The sequence below is a fragment of the Silurus meridionalis genome, chromosome 20, assembly GCF_014805685.1.
Source record: "Silurus meridionalis isolate SWU-2019-XX chromosome 20, ASM1480568v1, whole genome shotgun sequence".
Lineage (NCBI taxonomy): Eukaryota > Metazoa > Chordata > Actinopteri > Siluriformes > Siluridae > Silurus > Silurus meridionalis.
In genome coordinates this window covers 1,161,005-1,185,000 of record NC_060903.1, presented here as the reverse complement: position 1 = coordinate 1,185,000, position 23,996 = coordinate 1,161,005, and the positions used below count along the sequence as shown (strand labels likewise).

The window sequence follows — 23,996 nt, the reverse complement described above, 5'->3', positions numbered from 1 at the left end:
GGAGTATCTACGCTGTGTTTCAGCTCAGGTGTGGGTTCTGACTCGGAGTCGGAGTTCATGAAGTCTTGGAATTTGGGATATTGGGGTTTACAGAGTGTGGCTTTAGCGGCGTAGGTGTGAACCTGCAGGGCGTCAGAGGGACTCAGGGTCCGGTGAAAGAGCAGGCTGGCGACCCCGGGCTTGCTGGACGTCCAGGGCAGAGCGGAGAGGCAGTGCGGGGCCATGGGGACGGTGGCGATGTACAGATGGCTTTTTCTTTGGGCCTGAGGAGACTCCGGGGCCGAGGTTACATCAGCAGTCTCCGATTTAACGCAGCTCTCAGAACGAGGAGGTTTTACACGCGACCGACTGCTGCAGTCTGAAACCAAAACGACACACACGACTCACGTTTATACTGCGTTCCAGAGATCAGATCAGGGAGATGAACAGATACAGACAGTGGAGGGATGGAGGGAGAGAAAGGTGAGGAAAGTACCGGAAGTGTCTGAGCTCAGCTCCGGCTGTGGAGAGAGACGTCCCTTCTTCCCATAAACAGAGTCGCCATTCTGCTCCTCACTCTTTGGCAGAACATCATCCGGTACCTCCAAACACACACGGTGCCTCTTAGTACCGATCCTCTGTTTGGCCACACTGAGCACGTATACACACACACACACACACACACACACACACACACACAGTAAAAATTATTCTCCTAATCACTTATTATAATAATACAATAAGATTAAGGAGAACAGCAATGATTAAAAAGAGGAGGAAGAGAAGCTCCGCCCAAAACGAGGGGGGAAAAAGGAAAATGACAGCAACGCGAGAAGGAGAGGGAAAAAGAGGGAAAGAGGCAAAATGAAGTGAGACACCAGTGGAGGTGTTGCACAGCAGCACTAAAGGAGCAGTAACCTCCAGCACCATAAAAATCTATATAGACAGAAAACCAAAAAGAATTTATTTGCACCTTTTTTTGGAGTCGCTGCTCAGCTTCTGCGTACACGGTTCTCTGTGACCGAAGTCTCCTTTCTTGCCTCCCATGAACTCTGCCGCCTCTGGAGTGGGTTTGGTGTGATCGATGGGCGCGCTGTCCTTCCCCGCCAGCCACAACTCGTAACGCTCGGGCTGATACTTCCTCACAAACACGTCCATAGAGATCTTCACCATGTCCTTCCGACATGAACACTGCAGCCGAGAGAGTCGGAATGCGTCAGGCGTGAGATTTAACCGCAACAACGCATGCAACAAACGACACTAAACTCGCCGGATCTCACCAGAATGGCCTGCTTTCCGTAATCGATCCACCGCTGCGTGGCGAAGTTGGTCGACTCCGCGCAATTAAACCCGTGATTGAACCCGGCGTGATATCCATACGGGAACGTCACCATGAACTCTCCGGCTTCCTGAGTGATCTTAAAAAAATTAGAAAAATTTAAAACATGGATGAGATGCAAACACTGGGAAGCAAAATTGTCTTAGCATTTCAACGGTCTCTCACTTTTTCAAAAGGGATGCCATATTTCTTCAAAATAGAGGGAGAGATCAGGGTCATCTTGTGTCGGAGAAAAGCTTCGCAGTTTTGAGAACTTCCAGGAAAAAATCCTGCACAACAATAAAGTTGGAATAGAAACTGCTGATCAGTTCAGGGTTTATCCACTAGGTGGCGATTACATGCATATGAACTGATAAAGGGTCTAGGTGTCTAAATCGCGCTCATGCGTACCTTTAGCCAGACGCTCTAATCTCTTCCCGTGCTCCGGAGGAACAGTGTACCTGTACAGGAACGTTCAAAATTAAACCTGCTCTCAGAAGTTCTCAAGATTCACACACTGAAAGGTTTTTCTACGGAATAGAAGCTGTACCACGACTTGGGTTCCCCGAAGTGAAGGTAATTGATGCTGTAGAGATCCATGTCCTCTGTGTGCCAGGCGAACGTCGTCTTCCACATGCCAAAGTACAGGTACGGCGTGTTCACCCCCTCGATGGTGATGCCGCTGTCGTGCTCCACAGTGTCCAGGATGGTGTTCAAATGGCCCACGTTCCACTCATCCACACCCTGACGTGAGAAAAAAAAGAATTCAAAACTGAAGGAGGATGAAGGTGTAGAAAGAAGGGGGCTGGGGAAAGAGAAGGAAGAAGCAAGAGAGCAGGATAGAGAAAAGGATAAAGAGAAGAAGGAGATAAAATAAGGAGGAAGAGTGAGGAAGTCACTCACAGGGTCGTACAGAGTTCCGTTAACGTCGGCTCCATAGATGGGAGGGTTGAAAGTGACGTTCTTCCAGTATTTCCTCTCGAGCTCTTCAAAGTCATCGTATCGTGGACTGCAGAACCTGCAGGAGAAGAAACAAAACTCCATCACCACAACCGAACACTGCCGTGCGAGAGTCTAATATCATCCGAGTTGACGCGAGTGTTATCGCTCACTCACTTGTCGCTGTTGGCGGTTTTGCGGAACTCCTTCACAGTCATGGGTTTCTTCTGGATGTTGTACTGAGTGAAGAGTCCAGATTGACCCGTCACCACCTGCTGAATCGGCGCTGGGATCAACAGGTCATCGATGTCGTCGTACGAGCGTCTGGGCTTCCACTCCTTTGGAGGAACGATCTGTAGATCACGAGAGAATTTATCGTTAAAAAATTCTTTTTTTTCTCTTTGTGCATTTATTTATCCCAATTTAGCTTGGAGTGAGTTTGGAGTGTGTGTGTGTGTGTGTGTGTGTGTGTGTGTGTACCTTGGCCAGACCGGCTCTGTGCGCTCCCTTAGACTCCATGTAAGCGATGTAGCGGCTGAAGCTCTTGAACTCCTCCATGGTCGGGTAAAAGGTCATGATCCCCTTGGAGGAGAAGGAGGATGAGTCGCACGCCATCCTCACGCCGGTGGATCCTCAAACCTGCAACCACACACACTTCAATCAGAGCTGAAAAACTCCTACAGAACTGCTGATAGGCAGAAAAACACTCCTAACAGTAAACAAACAACAAAAACATCATTATAATGGCTTCAAGAAGTAAATAAAATTGTACGGAGAGAAAAATAAATGAAAATGTAATGAATGACTAATGTATTTTAAGTGTTCTGAGATTATTAACTGTGTGTGTAATTCACACAAATACAACACAGTAATGTGAATGAAAGTTTTGTGGAGTCCAAATGGGACATTTTTTATCTCTAACAGAAAAAGAGGAGAGAAGATGTAATCAGACTCCCTCACCCTCACATGGAGGTGGAAGTTTAATGGTTTGGGGTTGTTTTGGTTCCGGAAAGTGAAAGTAAACCAACATGGATCCCATTCCACACTTCAGCACCGTGCAGTTCCGTCTGGACTGCGGCTCATTGGATCCGACTTCACAGTACAACAAGACGACGAGCCGAAGCAAACGTCTGAGTTCTGTAAGTGTTATTTAGAGAGCAGACAGACGTCTGGACTGATATTTATCATGGAACCATCTGCCCAGACACCGCACCTCAATCCTACTGCACTACTCTGAGATGAACTGAATGATTTCAGGTGAATATTTCAGCAAAACGTTTGGAGAAACAACATGTTCGGATCCTGAGAGTGTATGAAGCCGTTCTTCATGCTAAAGGAGCATTATTCAATGGAAGAAAAAATAAAAGAACATCTGGAACATCTGGACATTTATAGATTTTTTTCACTCTCAAATTTTCCAAGCTTGGAGTAATTTCATACTAAAACAAAGAAAACACTGTACAGTGTGTTTAGCTTTTTAAGGCATATGAAATAGATTTTTATGATTTTTTTATTTATATATTTTGATGTAATACGGCAGTTAAAAGCACTAAATGAGTTTAGTTTTCACAGATATTCTTTTATATAATTTAATATTAACACAAATAAAATAAAAAATAAAAAAATAAAATTACCAAATTACTTTTTCATTTTTAAGACTTAAGTCTTATTTTCTCTTGTATATTTAGTATTTCTCTTTAGTAAAGAAAAAATACTTATTGATCCGATTATTCAATTAATCGATGGAATATTCGGTAGAAAACTCGATCACTAAAATAATCACTAGCTGCACCCTGAGTTTGTTGCATAGTAACAAAAGGAAGAGGAAATGTTTATAGCAGTAATAATATAAATATCTTTAAATGTCCAATGATATAATATAATATAATATATATTAAATGCTTTAATTATTATTAATATTAAATGCTTTAATATATTAAATATATTAAAGCATTTAAATTTATATTTATATTTTATATATATATATATATATATATATATATATATATATATATATATATATATATATATATTATATAAGCATTTATATTAAAGCTTTAATATATTAAATGCTTTAAACTCTCCACAATCATCCCAGTCCCCAAGAAACCCTCCATTACTGGACTGAATGACTACAGGCCTGTCGCTCTGACATCTGTCGTCATGAAGACCTTTGAAAAGCTGGTATTGGCCCATCTAAAGAAGGTGACAGAACAGCTGCTGGATCCCCTACAGTTTGCATACCGAGCAAACAGATCGGTGGATGACGCAGTCAACATGGGGCTAAACTACATTCTGCAACACCTTGACTGCCCAGGAACATATGCCCGGATTTTGTTTGTTGACTTTAGTTCGGCTTTCAATACAATAATTCCGGGAATCCTCCACTCCAAACTCCTAAACCTTACTATACCCCCTGCCATCTGTCAATGGATCACCAGCTTCCTGACAGGCAGGAAACAACAGGTGAGACTGGGAGGTGTTACCTCCGGTATTCTGACAGTCAGCACTGGTGCTCCTCAGGGGTGTGTCCTTTCCCCACTGCTATTCTCCCTTTATACGAATGACTGCATATCAAGTGACCCAACTGTCAAACTCCTGAAATTTGCAGATGACACCACGCTCATTGGACTAATCCAAGATGGTGACGAGTCTGCATATAAGCAGGAGGTGAAGCAGCTGGTGCTATGGTGCAGTCAGAACAACCTTGAGCTAAACACACTCAAAACTGTGGAGATGATAGTGGACTTTAGGAAACATCCTTCAACACTACTCCCCCTCACAATATCCAACATTCCTGTGTCACCTGTGGAGAACTTCAAGTTTCTGGGCACTACCATTTCCCAAGACCTGAAATGGGAATCAAACATAAACTCAATTCTGAAAAAGGCCCAGCAGAGGATGTACTTTCTAAGGCAATTAAGGAAGTACAGTCTGCCACAGGAGCTGTTGATACAGTTCTACACTGCAGTCATTGAATCTGTCCTGTGCTCATCAATCACCATCTGGTTTGGAGCAGCAACAAAACAGGACAGAAACAGACTGCAGAAAACTGTTAAAACAGCTGAAAAATCATTGGTGCCCCCTGCCCACTCTCCAGGACTTGTACCATACAAGAACCAGAAACCGGGCAGGAAAAATCATTAATGACCCTTCACACCCTGGACACAACATCTTTCAGCTCCTCTCTTCTGGCAGGCGCTACAGAACTTTGTTCACTAAGACTGCCAGACACAGGAACAGTTTCTTTCCCCAAGCAATCACCCTCACTAACAACTGACCATAATTATATTCCCTGCTCATATCTATGAGTACTGCACAAAACTGTCACTCATCACATTATCTGTATATGTTACACACACTATTGCTTCTATATACTGTACAAAGTTTTATAGTAAACTCTCTCATCATACCTGGCACACAATACTGTCATTTGCACTACCATGCACTCCCACACTTTATGTACATTACTGGTCTGTATCCCTATTTATTACCCACACTGTCTATACTGTCTCATATTGTCTGTATTGTCTCATATTGTCTGTTTTTGTCTTGTTGTGTCTTTTGTCATGTATAGGTTTTTATTTATGTCTGTACTTTTGAGAGTAACAAACAGCTGGAACCAAATTCCTTGTGTGTGTCAACACACTTGGCCAATAAACCTGATTCTGATTCTGATATAATAAGTGGGGGAGAGAGAGAGAGAGAGAGATAGAGAGAGAGAGAAAGATAATCTAATTGATCTATTCTTTCTTCTTCCTCTTATTATTCATTATTTAGTTGTAAATACAAGAACATTATATATAATATTAATATTGAAATAAGTCAAGATATGAATCAAATAAATACAATATTTTAATGAATAAATGTTTGCCTATTAATTGACTGTGCTTTGTGTATAACTTTCTCATATTTCATACATGTTTTATTAAATTTAGTAAAAATTACTGATATAATACATTGCAAATAAAACGTACAGTACAATACAATGGAAGACGCGCATGCGCACTGCGTCGTCACTCAGCACCTCCGGGTAACGTCAAACCCATAGACCACGCCCCGTCCTGGTTACGCCTACACTCCGAGACATTCTGAACGCTGATTGGCTGAACCGAGAGTCTCTTTAAAAAAAAAAAAAAAAAAACTCTCACGGCTAACGCTAACTTAGCTTGCTAGCTAGGCCTTGATGTTCTCTGTTCACAGGACCGGGAGAGGAAACACATCCAGCGGGACATTACAGCTCCAGATCCGCACAGTATTACCGCCACAGAACCCAAATCCGCCGAACGATACAAAGAAAAGAGGCGGGAAAAGCCGTTTTTTTGTTTTATGTAGCCGAGATTAGCCCCGTTTGGCTGGTTAGCATTAGCATTAACTCCGTGCAGGAGAAACACAGTGTTTTAACTGCATAAATGATGATTTCTGTGAGACTACGCGCTCTGAATGCACATTAACTCACCGATGATGTGGAATAAATGTCGCGGGAAACCCGCTTTTATCTTTCCGCCTCTCTTCACTCACTTTCAGCACCGGACCTTCACAAGCCCAAGCCCCATCACCTCCATTAGCTCCACACTGCGCATGCGCGCTGCCCATTTGTTTACTATGGCCAGGAGGAACCATAACCAATCACAGAGCTGTCACGTCCTGGGTTGCCAGATTAACCAATATCACACTGCAAAAATAACAGCGCTGGGTTTTATTATTAATTTATTATATATATATATATATATATATATATATATATATATATATATATATATATATATATATATATATATATTTATTTTCTACAAACTAAAAATTGTATAAAACACACACACACACATATATATATATATGTGTGTTTTATACAATTTTTTAGTTTGTAGAAAATGTTTGTTATAATAATCATTAGTTTATTTCTTATTCATACACATCCCTATAAAAAAATTATTAGTTTATTTATATATAAAATATATATAAACAGTATTTACTATTGTATTGATTTACATAAAAAAAGAAATGCTGTAAAAGTAAACATTGCTTTTAAAACTATTTAAAAATTAAATGTAGTTAGCGTTCTTTCAAATTATGAAATGTTACTTACATATACAGATTCTTAAATATGTATGTGTTTATATATATAATGTACTAGAATTCTATAAACAAAAAAGTACAGGAAAGAAATTGACCTGAATTGTTTTCTAAATAAAAGATTTATTATTTTAAATGATTTATTATTGACACATCTGTAATTGGATGTGGTTTAGGGCTGTGTTGCGATTCAGCAGGTTTTGAAGATCATCCGTTATTTTTTTTATGTTTATTGAAATCTGGTACAAGATGTGTAGATCTTCTGTGGAAAAATTCTTGTGAAGGAATAACAGACACAATCTGCTGAGTTGAGGGAGGAACAGAAAACAGAAATTTTCCTACAAATAAATAAAAAATGAGCAGAACTAAATTAAAGTTCTAGGTTTAATAAAAAGTGCATCAGGAGTCTTTACTGTGGAGTTTTTATAAGAAAATTGTATGTTCTTCTGAACATCTTGTAGAATCTGACATGATTTTCTAAGACCTTCATTTATTTTTTTTTTGTCTAAACTCTATAGAGCTCCACCCATCATTCACACCTCTGAGATGAATGTAAATAAAGGCCTCCTCACCTTCTCACCTACACCACCACCTGACTTTACTAACACTCTTGTAGATGAATAAATTTCCACAAAATCTAGTGGAACATCCTCCCAAGAGTGAAGCTCATTTTAACAGCAGAAAAATGTTATGGTCAGGTTTCCATAAACTTTTAGCCATAAAGTGTATCACTGGATAAAAAACATATTACATGCTGTTCTTGTAAAAAATGGTGACTGTTGATGAGCTGCTGTGGTGTGAGAGAAATTAAACATCTATAAAACAAGCTGTTTTACAATCATCCTAATTTCTATTCATCAACATCATAAAACCAGAAGGTTGTTATCCTGTAATCCTCCCTCTGACACACAGGGGGCGCTCTCACTCTTTTCCTTCGTCCCAATAAACTTCAGCTGAATGAACTCCAATAAAATCGACTTGATAATGAATCTATAATGAACTTCCAGGTTACACGACTGAGTTTTGGGACCGTATGGATGTACAGCACTCAGGTGTGAAAGGGAATGATGTCTAGATGAGGAGGAGTTCCTTCTAGAGATCCTGCTTCCTCATCAGGTTCTTCCCTGTATTGTCTTGTCAAAGCATTTTGGAAATGAGGTCACTCTGTGATGTCATGTGGATGTGAATAAGCTGTGATGAAGGAAGACATCCATCTGTTGCTGAATTTCCACTCCAGGAACAATGCAGCAGTGATTTAATGTTTTCAATCTGTACACAGATCTGTTTACAAAGCCTCGGATTTCATGTGAATATTGCCATCATCATCATCATCATCATTAGTGCCATGATCATCATCATCATCATCACTGGCATCAACGTAGTCATCACCATCATCTTCATAAGTCTCTGAATCTGCATCAGCAGCATTGTCGTTATCGTCTTCCTCGTTATCATCAGCATCATCCTCTTTATCATCTTCATCAGCATCATCCTCCTCCTCATTATCAACTTACTGTCATCTTCATCAGCATCATCCTCCTCCTCATTATCAACTTACTGTATTCTTTATCAGCGTCATCCTCCTCCTTATCATCTTCATCAGCGTCATCCTCCTCATTATCATCATCCTCCTCATTATCTTCATCAGCGTCATCCTCCTCCTCATTATCAACTTACTGTATTCTTCATCAGTGTCATCCTCCTCATTATCATCAGCGTCATCTTCCTCGTTATCATCAGCATCATCCTCCTCATTATCATCATCAGCGTCATCTTCCTCGTTATCATCAGCATCATCCTCCTCATTATCATCTTACTGTCATCTCCATCATCATCATCCTCCTCCTTACCATCTTACTGTCATCTTCATCATCATCATCATCCTCCTTACCATCTTACTGTCATCTTCATCATCATCCTCCTCATTATCATCTTCATAACTGGCATTAAGATCATCATCACAGCAGTCATTACCATCATCAAGGTCAAAATCTGCCTCGTTATCATTATCGCCATAATTGTTGCATATTCATAAACCTCAGTCATCGAAGCAGTCATCCTCATCCCTCTCATCATTATCTTCACCATCATCCTCATCATCATCACACTCACCGTTACGCAGGTTGATAACGTCTGAGAGCAGGAGGTTTGAGGATCACTTTTGTGTCTTAAATAATTAAATTTTGTCCAGCAAAAATAAAATCTTTATTCGAGTCATTTTCTTAATTTGAACGTAATAAAATGAAAATCTTCCATTTTTATAGACAAAATTTTCGGAAACATAAAACCTGCACCAGAACCCTGTACAGGAAACCGATAACCTTCCGAGTTGCTTCTCTGGTCCGAGACGTTTCTGTTTCCTCGGGTTCCTGTACCGACACACAATCGCTCATTTCTTCATAAGGAACAAACTGCTGATGGACATCTCATATCACATCAAACATTAGATGGGACTGGACGTGATCAAAGCCGATCCAAACCATGAGGAGGTCAAAAGAACTGGCTGGAAAGGAGGATTAGTTCTTCGAGGAACAGAGCTGGAGATCACAGTGACCATCTCAGATAGAAAGTTTGAAATAACCTGGTCTCCATAGCTGAGAAAGACCCTCAGCGAGGAGGTATCCAAGAACCTGATAGTGGAGCTCCAGAGATCATGAGTGAAGCTGGGAGAACCTTGCAGAAGATCAAGCATCATGAAGACACTTCTCAGATCGGGAATTACGGCACACCATGGAACATTAAAGATCGAGTATAGAATGATTTTTGATGAGTTTTTCTGTAACAAACCTTTATATCGATTTGAGAAACAATGGAACGACACGTCGAACAAACGACACGTCAGACACGTGGGTGTTGTACAAAAAAAAATCCCCCAAACAATTATCGAACTTTATTAACGGCACCTTTTTTTTAAATTCAGGTTTTTTTTGTTTGTTTTAATTATAACGATCCGTAACGAATAGAAAACAGAGTGCGTATACAACAGAGTGAAACCCCTACGGCACGAACCATTCACAAGGTAAAAAGGAAACGTTTGGCCAGCGTAGTGTGTGTGGTTATAATCAGCTGTGCTGCGTCTGAAAGAACACACACACACACTCACACACACACACTCGCACATGCTCACTCACACTTGTACACATCCGTACGTGTGTGTTTTTGTGTGTTAGGATTAATACAGTAGATATTTTTCTTTCGCAGTATTAATACAGATTCACCCCCCCTGCAGTCTCTCTGGAGTTGGTACGTCCCGATCTGTAGCTGTATATATACTATATGAATAATATTTATAATTCCCTCATATTTATATATTTATATTTATTTATATATTTATAGAGATCTAGATATTTCTGTAGAAAACGCTCACCTGTGGAGTGGTTAATACTGTACACTTGGATGAGAAATCGGATTTGAAACGTGTCGTGTGTATAGATTTCGACGCCACGCCACGGCACGTGCCGATAATCGATGTATTTATACATCACTATATTTGACACTATATTTATATATAGTTAGAATCTTATAGTTAGTATATTTAGAGAACATTCCAAACGAGGTCCCAGGTCACATGACCAGGCTCCATCCAATCAGCAGGATTAGCGTAAAACAATCAGATTTTTAAAAAATTTAGCGATTTCTTAAAAATCGCCAAGAACGAGAACAAACTTTTTTTTCCTGAAACGTAAAAATGAAATCGAATATCGGCACGTGCAACCGGACGGCGTTTTTTTTCCCCCTCGTCTTTTTTTCTACTTTTTAAAATTCCTCAATATTTTATTTTGTACAAAGAAACTAAAAGAAGTTAAACCCCGGCGAACAATAATAACAATAATAACATAACAATAAAAAACAAATTACAAATTATATATAAAATAGAGAAAAAAAAAACCCCAATAACGGTGTTAGGAATGAAATCCGACAGCAGCTCAGAGAACGAGTGAATCCTCTCGTATTAGTACATATTACGCTCACGTCCTGTGTGCTCAAATAACCCAAAAATATATATTTATATAAAAAAACTCAAATAAAATAAAACTAAAGGAAAATAAATTTACAACAAAAAAACAAAACAAAACAAAAAAAGGTACCGTGAAGTACGATGTTAAAACGTCCAAATATTCTAAATTATAGTCAGAATAAATTTTTAATGTTTACGAAAAAAAGAACGCTACCAGTAGCTGTCCTGTGTGTGTGTGTGTGTGTGTGTGTGTGTGTGTGTGTGTGTGTGTGTGTGTGAAATTAAGAGTTCAGAGCTGCTGGGTGTCAGTCAGGAAAGAATCTGCTGTTGTGTGTCTTGTGTGTGTGTGTGTGTGTGTGTGAAATGTGTGACACACACACACACACACACACACACACACACTGAAGTGTGTGAAATGTGTGTTATCCTTGTTTTCTTCTTGGTAGCTGAAGTCCCTCAGTGTTACGTTGCATAGTGGTCGAAACTCCCCAAATACTCCAGAGCTGCTCGATAACACAACTGGTACTGATCCTTATAGAGAAAACACACACACACACACACACACACACACACACACACACACACACACACAGGGAAGACAGGGTTAGTGTGGAGTGGAGATACTGAGTGGAGATGTTGGGTGGAGATGTTGAGTGGAGATGTTGAGTGGAGATGTTTGGTGGAGATGTTTGGTGGAGATGTTTGCTGGAGATGTTAAGTAGAGATGTTAAGTGAAGATGTTTCTACCTCGGTCTGCACCATGGCAGGTCTCTGAGTGCGCAGAGTTTTAACCGTCTGGAACAAATCCACCACTCCTTCATATCTCATCCTCTCCAGAACAATGCTGAGAGTGATGAAGACTCCGGTTCTGCCCACTCCCGCACTGAAACACACACACACACACACACACACACACACACACACACACACACACGGCATTATAACACTCAGTTAGCATTACTTATCCGAATCCAATGTTTTTTTAAGTCTTTTATCTGATTTGTGTGTGTGTGTGTGTGTGTGTGTGTGTGTTCTACCTGCAGTGCACAGTGATTGGTCCGTCCTGACCAAACTGCTCCTTGGTTTTATGCACTTGGCCAATGAAATCAATGAATCCCTCACCCGTCTTCGGAACGCCCTGCTCCGGCCAATCGGTGAACTGGAACTGGCGGATCGTCCGTGATTGGCCGTCCTGAAAAGCACAAGGAAACATGAATGCTTTTAACCACAAACAAACACACACACGCTTGTAGAAAGAAATGAGGATGTGAGAAGAGTAATGAAACAGAATGAGACAGAGTGAGACAGGAAGTGAAAGGGAGAGAGAATGAGACAGAGTGAGACAGTAAGTGAAAGCGAGAGAGAGTGACAGAAAGAGAAGCGAGAGAGAATGAGACAGAGTGAGACAGAAATTAAAAGCAAGAGAGAATGAGACAGAGTGAGACAGGAAGTGAAAGCAAAGAGAATGAGACAGAGTGAGACAGGAAGTGAAAGCAAGAGAGAATGAGACAGAGTGAGACAGGAAGTGAAAGCGTGAGAGAATGAGACAGAGTGAGACAGGAAGTGAAAGCGAGAGAGAATGAGACAGAGTGAGACAGGAAGCGAAAGCGAGAGATAATGAGACAGAGTGAGACAGGAAGTGAAAGTGAGAGAGAATGAAGCAGAGCAAAAGAGGAAGAGAGAGTCTCATACCCTGGCATCAGTGACTTTAAACTCTCTCAGGATGTACTGAGGCATGTTGTACTCGGCCATGGGGTCGACCACGAAGTACTGATAACGTGCTGAACGTTCAGCCGGCCAGTACTGATGACATTTCTCCTGCAGACAGACAGACAGACAGACACACAGACAGACACACAGACAGACAGACAGATTAGCCGGTGTTTGATTCCACACTACGTTACTAATCGAATTAAAACCCATTCAGTGGGTGACGTTAAAAAAGTTCACACTCCTCCACACTTCTACACTCTGATATTCAGCAAGCTCGATCTCAGGAGACGTCTCTCATCACACTGTAACTCCTCCGAGACGAGACGGATTTCTTACGCCCACTGGCTCAGTCACAAAAACACCACCAGAGCGCCATGGAACCCCCGAGTGACCGAGCCTCAGCTGACTTTATTTACACACTGAGCGAGGCGGAGAATCCCTGAAGCGAGAAGAGCGCGCTGTAAACACCTCACTAAAACCAACCTACTGAAGATCCGATCATCTCAGAAACCAAACGCAGTCTCCATATATTAATTGTTTTTAAATATATTAACCTCCATATATTAGTCTCTCAGTATATTAATCCATATAGAGACACGATAATAACGTATTTAATATAATATAATGATATTTAAAGGCAAAAGATGTACACGTGCATGAATGTTGCCAGATTTGCAAAAAAATCCACAATCCGTTTGAAAATCGATTTAAGTGTAAATAAGCGAGTGGAATCACCAGCACATTGGATTTGTAAAATTATTAGACAAAATGAATAATATTTATTATAAGAATAAATCTTATAAATAAAACGTGAATAAAAGTGTTTAGAAACAATGTAAACTAAATTTTAATAATTAATAATAACTATTTATTAAATACAACATTAAGAATTACAAATATTAAGTATATTATTTAAAATTAATGTTAAATATTCACACATTGATGTATTTTTTATATTTTATATATGTATATATTTTATGTATTCGTGAGCTTCGGCTACACTGAGTCCAAAAGTATCGGGACACCATCATTATCCGTGCACACAAAGTTGGAAGAACACAATCGTGTGGGACGTCTTTTGGATTCAGGAGCATGAAATTTTCCCTTCGCTTGAACTACAAGACCCAAACCTGTTCAAGCATGACAATGATCTATGGAGATCTGCTTTCCATGGGATGGAAGTGTGTGGAAGATCTCCTACTGTAGAGCTCCAGAATGAATGTGGACGCTGACTGCACCTCAGTACCTGACTTTACTAACACCCTTATAGCTAAATGAACCTCCACAAAATTCTAGTAGAACATCTTCCCAGGAGAGTGGAGGTTATTCTAACAGCAGATGAAGACTAAATGTTGGATGCAATGTTGAAAAAGAAGCACATAACAATCTTATGCTCAGGTGTCCATAAACATTTTTTATCCATATAATGCAGCTATAAACTGTATTAGCGTTATAAGAGTTTAGCATTATATTATACTGAATAATGCAGATTTATAGTAAAAGGTGGTGTGATGTTTTGAAGTGTGCCCCTCACCCGTCCCATCTCGCGGAGTTTGGTCAGCATCACCACAATGGTGGAGTTGTGCTCCCAAAGCATCCTCCAGAAATCCTCTGTGGTTTCGGCCAGAGGACCCTGAGTGGCGATGTAGGCTTTCTGCTGTCTGTAAAACACACACACACACACACACACACACACACGATCATTAACAACATATACTTTTTGCAGCGATTCTGTTCAACCAGGATGAATGTCAAAACATATGAAAGGTACAGGTATAAAGGTATTCAAACATTCCCTGCCATGTTCACTAGGCTCCGCCCCCGATGGCGCATTCAAGCACAAAACTTGCTGATGATTACAATGATTCCTCTCCTATTTCTAGTTTTATCTCTGACACTGGAGACTCCTTCAATACACGGCATATAATGTATGCATCTTAAAAGAAGTTCGACGATTACAGTGTACAGGATGTCATGTGTACTGGAATACCACTAGGTGGCAGCAGTGCATCACAGATACTGCGATCTAAACCATCTTTCATTTTGACTCACATTTTTCACTGTCACACACACACACACACACACACACACACACACACACACACACACACAGGGTTTGCAGCTAATGAAGGTGCTGCAGGCGAGGCAATAACGTGGAAGCTGGAGATTAAAGTCTGCTCGGGGTCTTGTTCTGACAAATGAAGAAACAGACAGCAGAAAGGAGGACACACACACACACACACACACACACACACACACACACACACTTAGAGGCCTTCCTCTGAGCTGGACTGTGCACTAAAAGCTCCAGACAGCCAGCAGCAGCAGCAGTCGTGATGATCGTTTAATTAAAAGCTGTATGGGAAGCGGCTCGAGTTTCTGTAACGCAACACCGAAACGTTTCCACCCCGGAGAGACGCACGTGATTTTATCCGCTTATGAATTGGGATGAAACCTGTTACACCTGCACTCCGCTGGAATCGAGACAAGGAATGAGAAGGAATCTTATCTTTACTGCCCTGAAACTACACACAACACACAGCGACAGACCCGATACATCTTTAATGCTGAAAATTCGCCCTGCCATGTCCGGGGAATCGTGGGGGACCGTAGGGAATCGTGAGGAACCGTAGGGCTTCGTGTCCCGGAGCGGAAAAAATCGCCACGGAGCTCCGACATGTAAAACATGGACACGTTCAGGTAAACAGTTCGGAGGGAAAAAGCAGCCGGAGCGCCGGGATCCATCAGCACTGTGCATGTTTACACAGAGGCAGAAAGAGACAAGTCTGTAGAGCCATTACCCACACTTACACACACACACACACACACACACACACACACACACACACACACACACACACACACACCCCATACCATGTCCACCTGTCTGTTTATCTGCATCAGACAGACACACAGACTGACAGAGCTACACAGAGAGAAATCAACATACACACAGAGACACTGATGAGATCAAGAGAGACAGACAGATATTCTAACTGATAGACAGACAAACCAATAGAGCAGATATAGAGAGAGAATCAGACAGAGGGACAGACAGACAAAAAGAGGTTAGACAGAGAGATATACAGACAGAATGTCAGACAAACACATAAGTAGACTGATAGTTAACCAGACACTTGGACAGGTATATAGACAGATACAGAGCCAGAAAGACAGACAGATAACTACACAGACAGGTAAACAGACAGACATATGAGCAGACAGACAGAAATTCAGTCAGACAGAGGCAGATAGACAGGAAGTCAGTCACAGAGACATATAACCAGACAGACAAGTATATAGAGAAACAAAGTCAGACAAACAGAAAATCAGACAGACTGACAGACAGATAGGAATATAGATAGACAATATAAGACAGACAGAGAGACATACAGACAGAATGTCAGACAGTCACAGAGACATAAAAACAGACAGACAGGCAGATGAGTGAATAGACAGGCAGGACATCAAAGAGACAGACAAACGAATAGTTATATAAACAGACAGAAGGTAAGACAGATAGACAGATAGATGTGGACAGACAGTCTGGGAGATGACTGTAGTAAATATGGTGAAGGTGGAGACGTCAATGTCACTCTTCATAAAAGTAAAGTTGGTAAAGCGCAGGTGTTAGACTGTGTGTGTGTGTGTGTGTGTGTGTGTGTGTGCGTGCGTTACCTGTAACCATCAATGAAGCTGGCGTTGATGTAGTCGGACCCCTCCACTCCTCTGATGGGCTGCAGACACACACGTGTCGACTCGAATGGCATGATGTTCACCAGCCGGTTCTTGAACTTGTTGCAAGGCAGGTTGGCGCTGATGAAGCGTGATGTGTGAGCTTTGGAATTGGCAAGTCTCTGTACACACACACACACACACACACACACACACACAGACACACAGTTTTAATATCATGAATAAAAATAAATAAATCAAGTAACACAAATTGTGGACTTTCTCCAAAAGGTGCAAGCGAATTAAAAAAGCTGCGTTTCTTCAGCGCCCCCTGCTGGTGACCACCACATCAACGTCATTATACAGACAGATATTTACAAATTTAAAACCCTTTTACAGATTTATAAAAAAAAACTATTCCCATGTTCTGTTTTCTTTCTGTTCTTTATCTATAATATTAAAGAAGGGAAACCTAGAGCAGAAATGAAAGGAAAGTTACATAATAGCTGATAATATGCTGCCAAATGTAATACTTAAATAAATGAAAAAGAAAAATAATAATAATAATAAACTGCACAAAATTCTAGATTTAACATATTTGTATGAATGTTTAGAAAAACACCCACAAAGAATAAATTTTACAATTTTATACATTTTCATTTTTTAAACACAGACCTGTAACAATAAAACATTTCAGCTGATTACTGAGGGAATTTTTTTTTGTAACATGATTAAAATAATAATAATAATAATAATAATAATAATAATAATAATAATATATTGAAAGTAAATAAAGAAAAATAATTTGTATGTAATAAATAAACAAATAAAGTCAGTAAATTGAAGTCTTTCAGACCGACTTTTCAGAAAAACTTGGAATTGATGTGACGATAAAATGATTTCAAATTTACAATAATAAAAAAAAAACAACAACATAATGTTTGATTTTATTTGTTATGATAATTTATTTTATTTCCTATAATTATTATTTAAACGTCTGTGACGAAGTGCCGATGTAACACCTGCGACAAGGTTTTTGATGTTTTATTAAATTCTATCTGTTCGAGCTGAACGGAACACACACACACACACACACACACACACACACACACACACACACACACACACACACACACACACACACAGAGATCGGTCATGGTTCGACAAACAACAAAGCGTAAAGTTTTCGGAACAAAAACGAAAGCAGAAAGGACAAAGTGCTGGGTTTGTGTTAGACAGGTTGGAATAGTGAAGTGTGGGAAAGTGTAATGGAGTGTAAACGAGAGATTAAAGTGTGTGTGTGTGTGTGTGTGTGTGTGTGTGTGTGTGTGTGTGTGTGTGTGTGTGCTGGCCGAGCAGTGAGCGGAGGCGTGACTGGCAGCACCAGAGCACAGATGGGCAGCATGGAGTGAATCTCGGATCCACAAACACTCCTTCTGCACCAAATGCTACTTTTATTCCACACTTAAAATATTTAATGAAACAATATTTTAATTTAAACTGCTGTATGACCCACACACTGGAGTTTCCTTACCAAAAAGTGTTCAATAAACGTGTCTAAAACTCTATATCTATTTCTTTTTTTAAGAAGTTTTTAGGAGTTTATTTTCTAATTTCTAAAAACAAAAAACATGCAAATATTGAATAATCTAGTAAAATATATAAATAATAGACATCTAGTGGCTTTATACCTAAGAAGAAAAAGAGACCGTAGTTATATGGATGGAGTTTCAACCTGAACACTGTAATATTAGAAGCTTAGGGTGCACAAACTTTTGCACCACATGTAGCTACCAAAATGCTGAACCCACAAAGTGTTCAGTTTTGGCCAATGACCTCCCTAAAGGTACAGAATGCAGATAATGTAAGTGTTTTTTAATAATGTGTGTGTGTGTGTGTGTGTGTGTGTGTGAGACCTTAAACTCAAGCTCCATGGAGCTGACGGTCTCTCCAGGCGGCGGCTGGCCCAGTTTCTGGATGTGTGTGTAGAGGTTTCGAGCCGGGACCTCGGTGACGCCGCAGGTCGCCGCCTCCAGCAGAGCCTCGTGGATGAAGATGTACTGATCCTCCGTCTGCACCATGTAGTTCCTCTGAGAGCGCATGCACGTCACGTGGCCGTAAATGTCCACCGTCTTCTCGTGCTTCATGCGCTCCAGCATGGCGTCAATTACGTTGAGGCAGCCGGTGCGTCCCACACCCGCACTGCCGGGAGGAGGCAAAAATAAATAAATAAATCCTTCATTATTACATCATTTACATTTTAATTTCATTTCAATCTAAAACTTTTCAGAAAATTTCCATGGGAATTTCATTTGAAGAATTTTGGAAATATTTCAAGTTGGAATTTTTTTTGGGAAATTCTACAGGAATTTATTAGAAATTTGGGGGAAATTGTATATGGTACAGTTTATATAAACTATAAATATAAACGTTTTGTTTGTTATAAAAAACGACAATTTGACTGATTTAATTGTTAGTATAATCTTGTTGCACAGCAGCGAACACACAGCACCTGCAATATTGAAAATTCCCAGTTTATTCCCATTAATTTCCATGGAAAGTTTTAAAACTTGAAAATAATTGAAATAAGAATTTTGCAACTCTAATCCAATTATCTTGTTCATACAACTGAGCAGTTGAGGGTTAAGGGCCTTGTTTAAGTGTCCAGCAGCAGCAGCTTAGTGGTGACGGGATTTAAACTCACAACCTTCTGATCAAACGTCTGACATCTTAACCACCGTTTTTTCTTTATATCTGTAACGTGATTGGTCGTGGTGTGAAGATCAGCAGTGCTAATGTAAGGTCCTAGCTCACCTGCAGTGCACCACCATGGGCCCGGCATCAGGAGGGTTACACGCTTTTACCCTGCGCAGGAAGGCCAGGATGGGCGTGGGGTACTCAGGTACTCCGTGATCAGGCCACGCCATGAACTGGAACTGTCTCACTTCTCGCTTCTCACTGGAGCCGTTCTGATACAGAAAGTTCAGGATTTCAGCGAATGTGAGAATATTTGCGTTTAAATGTTCGACGTTGCGTTTATTTGATTACCTTATAAAGTGCGAAGGTGCGCACGCTGTACGTAGCCAGGTCCACTGTATCCAACACGGTCACCTGGATCATTCCGTACGTTTCTGTTCCGCGAATCGGCCAGTACTGATCGCACTTCACCTGCAGCATTTACATGTCATTATTAATTATTAAACATTAAAAAAATGTAATAAAATACAATAAAGATATTGGGAAATAGAGTATCGCATAATCGTTTAGCACAATATCAATGTTATATCGATATATCACCCAGCCTTAGGACACAAATAACATTTTCCTGTATGTGGCTGTGGCCTGTAATATGGCTATTGCTGTTACTATGGAAACCACTATGATAATATTAATTTATTAATTTGTATGTACAAGTTAATAATTAGATAAAATATAAAATATTCATTAATTAATCAATTAATATTCATATATTCAAATAATTGGTTGATTGATTTAATTGCACTATTTAATTGTTGCACTTTTTTTTTTTGCAGAACTGACCCGTGATTTCTCCTCCAGTCTGGTCATCATGATGATGGTGTTTGTTCTCTGCTCCCATACCATCCTCCAGAAATCACTGAGAGTCTCCGGCAGAGGGCCCTGCGTGGCGATGTAGGCGTTCTGCTTACGGTAGCCGTCGATGTAGTTGGCGTTGATGTAGTCGCTTCCTGGAACACCTATAAGAATGTGAGGAAAAAAACAATGAACAAAAATTTTTCAATAAAATTTCAATTAGTAGATTCTGAGGTGCAAAAAAAACAAAACTGGCAACATGTTTCAGGGTGCGATTCTCACCGTCTATGGAGGTCAGCACCACTCTGGAGTGATCGTAGGCGATGACGTTGGCGTAGCGGTTTTTTGGTTTGTTCACCTCCATGTTGGAGTTCTCCCAGGTGAACTGCTGGCCGGGATCGATGGACTATAGAAAATAAAGAGAAAAAGAAAAAGAAGGGAAAAAAAGAGCGACAGATTGTGAGGGACAAACTGAACAGAACTCTCGTTTATGAATTCGGCTCACAGGACGTTCGCTGCCGAGCTCGATGTCTGGACCATGATCCGTATCCCACAATGTAGCAAGAGACGTTTTGTTTCTATAGCGACTCGACACCTCAAATGAGCGACCTCCCAAATGAACGAGGGATCGAGCGCTGGGGGATTTACAGAAGAGTTCATTTTAGAACTGAAATAAATCACACAATCTAACACACTGTAACAAAAAATAACATGTAACACACAGTAACACAACAGCACACTGTAAAGTTAATAACATGTAACACACAATTACACACTTACACAGTAATAGGCTATAAGACTGTCAAACAAAGTAACATGAGGTAACAATGTAACACACTAAAACTAACAATCACTCTGTAACTCAATAACAGCCTGTTACACACTGTAACACAATAACAGGTTGTAACACGTTGTAACATGAAGCAACGTAACACACTGTAACACGATAACAGGCTGTAACACTCTAACACCAAGTAACGTAACACAATAACACAATAAAAGTCTGTAACACGCTGCAACACAGAGTAACGTAACACAATAACACAATAACAGGCTGTAACACTCTGTAACACAGAGTAACGTAACACAATAACACAATAACAGGCTATAACACTCTGTAACACAGAGTAACGTAACACAATAACACAATAACAGGCTGTAACACTCTGTAACACAGAGTAACGTAACACAATAACACAATAACAGGCTGTAACACTCTGCAACACAGAGTAACGTAACACAATAACACAATAACAGGCTGTAACACGCTGCAACACAGAGTAACGTAACACAATAACACAATAACAGGCTGTAACACTCTGTAACACAGAGTAACGTAACACAATAACACAATAACAGGCTGTAACACTCTGTAACACAGAGTAACGTAACACAATAACACAATAACAGGCTGTAACACTCTGTAACACAGAGTAACGTAACACAATAACACAATAACAGGCTGTAACACTCTGTAACACATATCTGTGCGTTATAGCATGTAATATGGTGCTACACTGTTACATATATATACATTTACAATGCTGTAACTCCCTGTAATATGTTAATAATCTGTGTGTGTGTGTGTGTGTGTGTGTGTGTGTGTGTGTGTAAGTGTGTGTGTGTGATATAACCCTATTTATTTGTGCTAAAATAATGTTCCTTTAATCCTCCATGTCCTTCATGCAACCATCTACACACATACAAACAACTGCTGTCTGATCATCTCTCCCTCCATCCATCACTCCAACCTTCTGTCCATTCATCAACCTGTCCATGTCCAACCTTGTCCACATTCAGCACTCGTCTATGTGTGTGTGTGTGTGTGTTACAGCCGTGTCTCAGGTGTGCAAGTCGTAATGTTCCTGCTCTGTGCTGAAGGTGAAGCAGCTGCACTGTGAACGTGACAGAGTCGTCCAGACCCTGAGGCCTGACAGAGAGACGGAAAGACCGAGAGACCGTCCTGCACTTTATTCAGAGCTACTGACAGGAGAGGACAGGAAGAACAATGACCAAGAAAGAGAGCGAGAAAGAGAGCAAGAGAGAGAGAGAAAGCTATATATATATATATATATATATATATATATATATATATATATATAGAGAGAGAGAGAGAGAGAGAGAGAGAGAGAGAGAGAGAGAGAGAGAGAGAGAGAGAAAGAGAGAGAGAGGAGACTGAGAGAGAGAGAGAGAGAGAAAGAACAAGAGCAAGGGATAGACAGTAGGAAATCCAAAAAGGTGGATGAGAGAGCGATAGGAAGACAGAAAGAGAGAGAGATAAAGAGTTGAAAAGACAAAGACAGATTGAAGGAGAACGACAGAAAGAAAAAGAGCGAGAGGAGGTGAGAGAGAGAAAAGGAGGAACAGAGGAAAAAAGAGCATGGAGACTGTAAGAAAGGAAGATATATGGAAAATGAAAGGAAAGATGAAGAAGAGAGAGAATAGCAAAGGAGGGAAAGAAAGGCAATTTTATAAAATCTTATCTACTTTTTGTGATAATTTTCTCGTCTCTGCAGAAACTTTTTTTTTCTTCTCATTTGTACATCAAATAAAACAAGGTGTCTATTTATCGCATGTGTGTGTGTGTGTGTGTGTGTGTGTGTGTGTTTGTAAGCGGCGATCTTGCCCTCGACTCCCCGCTGCAATAATAGAGCAGGGGGCGGAGAGACTCAGAGTCGCTTCAGACGCCGAGGTGAAGTGACGAGACCAGCGGGAGACTAATGAGCCCTTTAGGATCTCGTTACATTCAATCGATTCTCAGAATGCCAACTGCGCATCAATAGGACAAAGAGCAGACGCACGCAGACACACGCAGATACACGCAGACGCACTGGAAATCTAAATTACAAGTACAGAGTTTGTGGGAATTCCTAGAAAAGGTTAATTGCTGGAAAAACAGATTCGCAACCAATCTGCGTTCCTCAGAATTCTTTGTCTGAAATGTCGCTTTGAGGCCATCGATCTGCTGAGACACGCACGAGCCGAGCCGAGCCGTAGCGTCGATAACGGCGTGGAGCGGGCGCTCTTTCCGCATCGACCCGCCGAGTCATTACTACACCGTACTCGGTGACATGACTCGGTTCTTTCTGAACAAACGTACGAGTGATTTGCGATGAGCCGTGATCTGACACGTGCGTCCGAACACATGAGGATGAGGGGTTCATGCGATGACTACAGGAGGATCCTGCAGTTAAACATGTCTCACTCACACACACAGTCACACACTCACACACACAGTGTAAGCTGTCAGTGCTCGTCATGACGAGTTTGAGAAACGCCAGTAATGACACAGGAGTGACATGTGAGTGTCAGAGCTGAGACGACAAATCACCCGAAACTCTCACTCTGTCTCTCGTTTTCACAAGTGCACACACACACACACCAGGTGGAATAGTCTTTTTTCTCCGCATATGCCTCTCTCACCTCTCTATTTATCTATCTGTCTGTCTTTCCCTCGTTACCATCAATCACTCTCATCTATCTGTCTGTCTGTCTGTCTGTCCGTCTGTCCGTCCGTCTGTCTGTCTGTCCGTCTGTCTGTCCGTCCGTCTGTCTGTCTGTCGGTCTATCTATCTATCTATCTATCTATCTATCTATCTATCTATCTATCTATCTATCTATCTATCTATCTATCTATCTATCTATCTATCTATCTGCCCCCCCCGTTATTAAACATGTGCTACACTTAATCTTTACCCGAAATGCCCTCTGGGTCACATGACCTAAAAACGAGGTGACCTCCTCCGGTGTGTTTGTGACTCAGTATTTGGACTCATCTTGGCCTCC

The 23,996-nt window shown here is 40.6% G+C and overlaps 2 protein-coding genes across 5 annotated transcripts in view; both read right to left on the bottom strand.

Moving 5' to 3' along the window:
• kdm4ab (lysine (K)-specific demethylase 4A, genome duplicate b) overlaps nucleotides 1-6,841 on the bottom strand; it is a 16,191-nt gene extending 9,350 nt beyond the window's left edge. For 3 of the 4 annotated variants that reach the window (XM_046876231.1, XM_046876232.1, XM_046876233.1), the window contains exons 1-11: nucleotides 6,696-6,841; nucleotides 2,717-2,875; nucleotides 2,414-2,589; nucleotides 2,201-2,315; nucleotides 1,848-2,041; nucleotides 1,709-1,758; nucleotides 1,484-1,587; nucleotides 1,260-1,397; nucleotides 953-1,170; nucleotides 476-630; nucleotides 1-358 (exon numbers count right to left, since the gene is read on the bottom strand). The exon at nucleotides 1-358 is cut by the window's left edge and continues 46 nt beyond it. In XM_046876231.1, the coding sequence (XP_046732187.1) occupies nucleotides 1-358; nucleotides 476-630; nucleotides 953-1,170; nucleotides 1,260-1,397; nucleotides 1,484-1,587; nucleotides 1,709-1,758; nucleotides 1,848-2,041; nucleotides 2,201-2,315; nucleotides 2,414-2,589; nucleotides 2,717-2,851 (1,643 nt within the window). In that variant the 5' untranslated portion in view covers nucleotides 2,852-2,875; nucleotides 6,696-6,841. Of the gene's footprint in view, nucleotides 359-475; nucleotides 633-952; nucleotides 1,171-1,259; nucleotides 1,398-1,483; nucleotides 1,588-1,708; nucleotides 1,759-1,847; nucleotides 2,042-2,200; nucleotides 2,316-2,413; nucleotides 2,590-2,716; nucleotides 2,876-6,695 lie in introns of all 4 variants that reach the window. The other variant, XR_006928805.1, reaches the window with a different exon arrangement.
• Nucleotides 6,842-10,163: 3,322 nt separating this feature from the next.
• ptprfb (protein tyrosine phosphatase receptor type Fb) overlaps nucleotides 10,164-23,996 on the bottom strand; it is a 96,406-nt gene continuing 82,573 nt past the window's right edge. Inside the window, 11 exon segments of the mRNA XM_046876234.1 lie at nucleotides 10,164-11,801; nucleotides 12,018-12,153; nucleotides 12,308-12,462; nucleotides 12,963-13,088; nucleotides 14,518-14,644; nucleotides 16,662-16,840; nucleotides 18,575-18,860; nucleotides 19,473-19,627; nucleotides 19,707-19,826; nucleotides 20,199-20,374; nucleotides 20,493-20,616. Coding sequence (XP_046732190.1) covers nucleotides 11,733-11,801; nucleotides 12,018-12,153; nucleotides 12,308-12,462; nucleotides 12,963-13,088; nucleotides 14,518-14,644; nucleotides 16,662-16,840; nucleotides 18,575-18,860; nucleotides 19,473-19,627; nucleotides 19,707-19,826; nucleotides 20,199-20,374; nucleotides 20,493-20,616 — 1,653 coding nt within the window. The 3' untranslated portion in view covers nucleotides 10,164-11,732.